The sequence below is a fragment of the Volvox carteri genome, assembly GCF_000143455.1.
Source record: "Volvox carteri f. nagariensis unplaced genomic scaffold VOLCAscaffold_21, whole genome shotgun sequence".
NCBI classification, from domain to species: domain Eukaryota; kingdom Viridiplantae; phylum Chlorophyta; class Chlorophyceae; order Chlamydomonadales; family Volvocaceae; genus Volvox; species Volvox carteri.
The window spans coordinates 1,058,837-1,065,190 of NW_003307564.1; the positions used below are offsets into that span (position 1 = coordinate 1,058,837).

At 56.5% G+C, this 6,354-nt stretch overlaps 1 protein-coding gene across 1 annotated transcript; it reads left to right on the plus strand.

The window, feature by feature from the left end:
- Positions 1-1,897: 1,897 nt before the first annotated feature.
- VOLCADRAFT_91508 (uncharacterized protein) lies at positions 1,898-3,842 on the plus strand (the record flags this gene model as incomplete). The annotated part of the gene is made up of 4 exons (XM_002950931.1): positions 1,898-2,643; positions 2,772-2,919; positions 3,512-3,608; positions 3,814-3,842. The coding sequence occupies 4 exons, from the start codon at positions 1,898-1,900 to the stop codon at positions 3,840-3,842; spliced, it is 1,020 nt and encodes a 339-aa protein (XP_002950977.1).
- Positions 3,843-6,354: the final 2,512 nt, after the last annotated feature.

Sequence of the window (6,354 nt, forward strand, 5' to 3'; positions counted from 1 at the left end):
GCGACAGCATACCCGCTGGGGCTGGCCTTCCGGATGCATGCGACCAAAACCTGCCGGCCCAAGGCAAATCAGCCTGGGTGCTTCGCTGCGCGACAGCATACCCGCTGGGCTGGCCTTCCGGATGCTTGCAACTAAACCTAACGTCCTAAGGCGCCTCAGCCTGGGCGCTTCGCTGCGCGAAAGCATGCCCCCTGGGCTGGCCTTCCGGATAGAATGCAGCTCCACACGGTAGCTCGGCCCTTCGCGAGACCTCCTTCGGATGAACCGCATCGGCCCCCTCCGGGTAACTAGTTGGTCCGCCATTCTGACGTCCTCCTTCGTCTCGCTGTTGAATGATGTCCTCCAAGCCTTCTTGGACTCCGCCGCGCGATTCCTCGCGCTCTGCCATCACTTCGCTGTTACTGGCGACCGATATGCCAGCAACGTCGGATCGCCTTATCTACTTTCCTATTGAGCTGGGTCACGAATACAAAGTAAATCCCTATTTAAACAATTCAAACTCCCCAACAGACGACGTTCTGACTTGCGCTTGCTTGCATGGTTGACTGGCGAACTTGCGTTGTCTGGATTCAGCGCTTTGTTCCCAGCTAAACTTTGTAACGAACTACCGTATCAGTCCCTGTCCTCTGGCCCATTCTGGTCTGCGCCTTCCCGCGCCGCACTTGCCGTACTGCACTACAGGACGAGCACTTAATCAACATGCATTCAATGCGTGGTTGATACCTGTTCCGTGCTGCGGAGACTTTGCAGGCAAAGATACCAAGGATATACCAATAGCTTAAGAGTGTTGTAATAAATGATGTAGCTTGGCTTTAGTTTCCATGTTTGACTTTTGAATCACTGATTGATTTCGAGATGGTCAGTACATCGTCCGCCCGCCAGACGTAGTCGTAGCAATTTGATGCAAATCGATATCAAGCGAGTAGTCATATGAGTAGCGAAAATTATTTCAAAGTGTTTGGAATTATCGCTTTGGGGATTGGCAGGAAACTTGTTTGGGAAGCGAGGTGGGCGCGCTGTACACGTTGCCACCCGAATGATTTCTTGTGAAGTCCCGCATGGTAAGTTAATATCTAGCAATTAGAAATCTAGTTGTAGATGTTTGGATGTTAATACCCGATATCAAGCTGTTCTGTCTCTTCGACCTTGTCGACACCTCAGAGAACGTGGCATATACTTATTGCTTCGTAGGAGAGGCTTCATACATGTTAGCTCAATGCTAAAAAATTATCTTTTCGCATTGCGGACAGCCATTGTCTTCAGCTTGCATGGCGGGCGCCTTGGGCTACTAATTTCAAAAATAAGGAAGTCCTCGTGCTAAGGTTTGTAACATTCAAAATATGTAATAATTATATGGCTTAAGTCCTTGCATATTGCCTGTGTGCGCAATTTCGCTGGGGAACTTAGAAGGTGTTTAGGCCGTTGCTTGCGAGCAGAACTCCTGGGGCCGCCTTTCGCAAGCAGAAATGGTACATAAACTTCAAGAGGTTAAAATCGCCCTATTTCCACTTAATTTGCTGCGATCTATCCACCTGCATTTGTGGCGCTTCATCTGCCTTGGCAGCATGACGTCGACGAAGGAACCCGCCGACCGCGACATAGCCATCCTCTCCACCTTCCATTGATAATTTGACCCTGCCACATCAAACGGTGGGACAACTGCTGACGACAGGCTTGCTGCGCACGCTGTGCCCAGCTACCTGCACGCGCAATTCAGGTCCTGAAAAGAGCCGCCCGCGCCATCCACCAACCATTCGCCCCAAGATTACAAGACCTGCCAAAAGTCAGGAATCAGAGACCCGGGACCAAATCGATGCCCTTACTTCCTTCCAACCAGCCGCAAGCCCGTCTATCCACACCACCAGGCAACCCCTCTCATCGACGTCGAGCGTGAACTATGGATTCAGGAAAGGGCATTAGTTCAACTCCAATAGATTTGCCACCAAAGCGGTATGAGGACACTACTGCCGATAAGGAAGAAGCTCCGCACCGTGCTGTCGCCATCGCCATCTACCCCGAAGAGCCGCATTGCGACGGATTTCTCAAACGCCGAAGCTCCAGCGGCAGCTGCAGCAGCATCGAGCGGATCGGCAATGGTGTACGGCAGAATGATGGTGCTGGTTCCGGTGCTGCCGCCGCTTCACGAGGAGGTGCCACCGCCACCGCTGCCGCCATCACCGCTGCCGCCACCGCCATCGTTGCAGCCACTGATTGCGCCGTCTTGCAGCAGCCGACATGCGGCCCGAGCAGCGCTGCGCCAGCGGTTATGACGGCCGTTGACGCCGCCACCGCCACCGCCACCGCCGTCGCCGTCGCCGTCGCCGATGCCACCGCCAGCAATGCCATGTGCGTCAACGATGTCATTACCGATCGTGTGTACGGAGCTACCCGCCAAGTCGCAAGTACGACAAGCAGTACAGGCAGTAACTTTGGTTATGAAAGCGAGTCGTCTGCGAATTCCCACGAGTGGTGGGAGCGATGGCGGCCCCCTTCACGCTGGGCCAAGGCAGCGGCGGCGGCAGCGCCACCGCCGCCGCAGCCGCCGTCACCACCTCATGGAAACCGACATCTGCTTCCCAGCGCCTGGTGTGCCGCCGGCACGGGAGGCTTTTGTGGTGGCTGCGGCAATGGCGGTGGCCCCAGGTATGCACACCATATTGGCTTCAGTGCTCGTCAGACGTGCAACATTGGGGCCCCCTGGGACTACTGGGACTGCTCCGGCGGCGGCGACAGTGCCGCCGCCGCCGCCGCTACCGCTCTGCACCTCCCAGCCACGACGGCGGCAGCGGCGGCGGGGCCATGTCCCTGTGGCCAGAGCCCGGATGTCATGCACCATTCTGTTCCCCTCGGAGTTGCTGCCGGATCGCGTGCTTTGCCTCCACACATGCCCGTGACCGTACATTCGCTACCGTCGTACCGGTACAGTCCATATGCCCGGCCTCGAAGTGCTCCAGTCCGGCCTTGTGGCTTGTCCGTAACGGTCCCGTTGAGGGGAGCGCTGGCTCTGCCCTTAACGGGCAGCACTGGCGGCTGCAACAGCAGGCGGTGGTGGCGTCCAGATGTGCATCATCACCATCATCATCGCCATCATTATCCGGTGCAGCCGCCGCCGCCGCCGCCGCCGCCGCTGCTGCCGCCGCGTGTGGTGCAGCAGCTGCCAATGAAGGCGCCGCCGCCGTTGCCGCCGCCGCCGCCGCCACCGCTGGCAAAGACATGTGTCTCCGGCCACGGCCCGTTCATCCTGTCACCGCCGCCATCAATGCTGCCCCGGTTGCGGAACCATGTGTCGTACTATCCACCGGCGGCGCCGGGAGCTGTGAGAAACAGCATCATTAATGCAGATGACGCAGCGTTTGGCATCACAGGGTGCTGCGCTGATATGGCATCCCGGCCTGCGAATTCAGATATTCATCTTATGAAGACCTGTGGTTCGAAACCGAGCGCCGGCGACCTTTTTAATGATTTGCAGCACTCGATGCCGCACCCCGGCATTGCTTCTGTTGACGGACAGCCGCTGCAGCTGCAGCTGCAGCTCGCCCCTCAGCCGTACGGCTGCTCACGCAAGGGCTCCGATGACACTGGCGGCTACGACGGCAATGGCGGCTGCGGTACAGCCGTAACAACGGAACCCCCAGCTCAGGGCACAGCGACGTCCCAGGCTGCCGCCGCCGCCGCCGCCGCCACTGCGAGTGGCAATGCAAAGGGGCTTCAACCTTCCCAACAGCAGCAGCAGCAGCAGCTACAGCAGCAGCAGCAGTGCCAGCGCCAGAAGTTGCACTGTCCAAACCTATGCTCCCCGCTGCTCGGCCGCAGCAACTATCCCTGCAGACAACAGATGGTGATGCCGCCGCCGCCGCCAAGTTTTCCAGAGACTTCGTGGACTTTCCTCCGACCGGCATACACCGCAGGAATAAGTGGGACAGCGCCGCCGCCACCTTCCCTGCCGTTGCCGCCGTCACCTCCCCTGCTGCCGCCGCCGCAGCAGCAGCAGGAGCAGGATCCCCAGCTGCCGCCGTCGTCGTCGCCGCCGCCGCCGCGGCTGGCTGGATCGACGGCCATGCCGGTCTTGTCAGTGGTGCCGAGGACAGCGCCCTTGCGTCTGAACTCATCAATTCCAGCGCTTGCTGCGCAGCCATCCGCACAGCCATCTGCACAGCCACCATCGTCATTTGCACAACCTTACGGCTGCTGTACACCGTACGGCTTTACGTGCAGCTACGAGTACGACGTTGAGGAGATCCCTCCGGGAATTCATAGTGCCCCAAACAAAACCACAACCCCTGCCGGGACAGCGGTGGTGGGGACGATGATGGCGACGACGGCGGACCGTACGGCGGCAGCAGTCAACACCATGTCCACTTTGAAGGACGACGGCGGCGGAGGCGGCGGCGGCGGCGGAGGCGGAGGTGTCACCGCCTCCGCCGCCGCCGGGGTAGACCCCCGCAGACTGGAACATACGGATGGCCCGCTCTACTGGCCGGCACATATGCCGTACAGGACGCCATCCTCGCCGTACACTGGCTACGCGCATCCGTTGTGGCCGTGCCGCCCCAAGCTTCCCCCTGTGTATGGCACACGGCACCAGCCGTACGGATACACGCATCCTCCGCCGGCTTAATTAGGCAGAGGCTCGGGATGGCCCAATTGGGTTTAGTCTGCTGCGATGTGCTGCACTATCTTTACTTGTTGTCTGTAGAGTGTGGTCGCCCATGTTGATGCCGATGATGATGACGGTGATGACGATGACGGCGATGGTGACGATGATGACGGTGATGATGATGATGACGGCGGTGATGACGATGATTGTGGCTGCAATCCTTCATGCTGCATGCGCTTGGCGATATGCAATACACGAGGCGCTGTGCTTGCAAGTGGATGAGGGGGCGGGAATGTGCTGGGGTTCGCGCAGCGTCGTTGACAACGAGGAGGAAGGAAGGTGGCCATGCAATATGCGCTGACTTGACTTGCTAGCTACGATATAATAGGTACACCGCTCTCAGCAATCTGCGCTACCAAGCATATACCACTCGGTCTCCTTTCTTCTCTCTGATCGATGTGTTTCATGCAGCGCCAGGCGATGTGTCCCCTGGTTCAGCTTCTTTGCTGCTAGGCATAGAAGGTTGGTAGCCCGCCGCTGTAACAACAACAAAAAACAACAAAAACAACAAAGACAACAAAAACAAGAATTGCGGTGTGTTCCGGTCCGCGTCCTTCCTATGCAATGTGTTGGCCTAGAATGCGCGAGCTACGAAGTGGTTATGCTGGGTATTTACATTTAACGCTACGGCTACGATACTGAGCATTGCTGTAATTATCGCGAAGTAATTAAAATACTCATGTGATATACATACAGGACATACAGGACGCACAGTGGGTGCGTTGTTTCTTACTGCTGCTTGAGTGGTACGGCATGACGTGCTGCTGCTGCGGCGGCGGCGGCGATGGAGGTGAAATAATTATTAAAGAGTGATGTTTGATGTGATGCTTTTTGGGGGGCCGGGTTAAGGCACGCACATCCAATTTGCAGCGTACCCGGATTTCTTGCTGCACCTTACGGCTTGCGTGAACGCGCCAGCAAACAAGCGAAGGAATGCAATATGCTTATAGCTACCTGCATCCGATAGCAATGAGTGTAGGCTCATCGGCAGCTGTGTGAGTGATCCAGACAACCTAGACACCCTCTGTTGACCAACACTTCGAGATGCGTGCGGTTTTCTTTTTCGGGGTGGGCTGGCCTGACGACCAGTAGTAGTGGTTTTAAAAGGTTCTAAGAGGTCGGAAAGGTTTAAAAGTTCCTTTAACGCTTTTGGGCTCTACGTTGTCCAGGTATTGTTATTAAGTTACGACGGCGGGCGCACCGGTGGGATAAATAAACGAGGAGATATGCTATTAGATAGAGCAAAGAGCTTTACCACGCCGTACCTACGTACGGCGATATATAGTGCTTCGTACGACGTTGGCCGTATGCACATACATGAAGTGAGAGGACACATACAGGTCGGTCTTCATCGCTATCCACCCGGGTCTGCTGGGCGGTTTTATATTTTCCTGATCCTGATCATCATCCTGATCCTGCGCCCTTCTGGATGCGCATATGGAGAGAGGCGTGTTTTTTGCTTGTGTTCGTGTTCTAAGATTTTGACCATTTCCTACGGCTTTCAACTACTGGCATATACTAAATGAGCAAATGCATGAGCGAATGGGAGTAACTGCACAAAGGTCATGGAACCTATCTATCATCTATATACATAGTGGCAGTGTTTAAGCCTAAGATAGGTGCACATGCAAGCCGCGTGCGTGCGACTACTGGGCTTGCTTGGCTGCGTCGTAGCTAGGCCGATCCCGTTGAGGGAC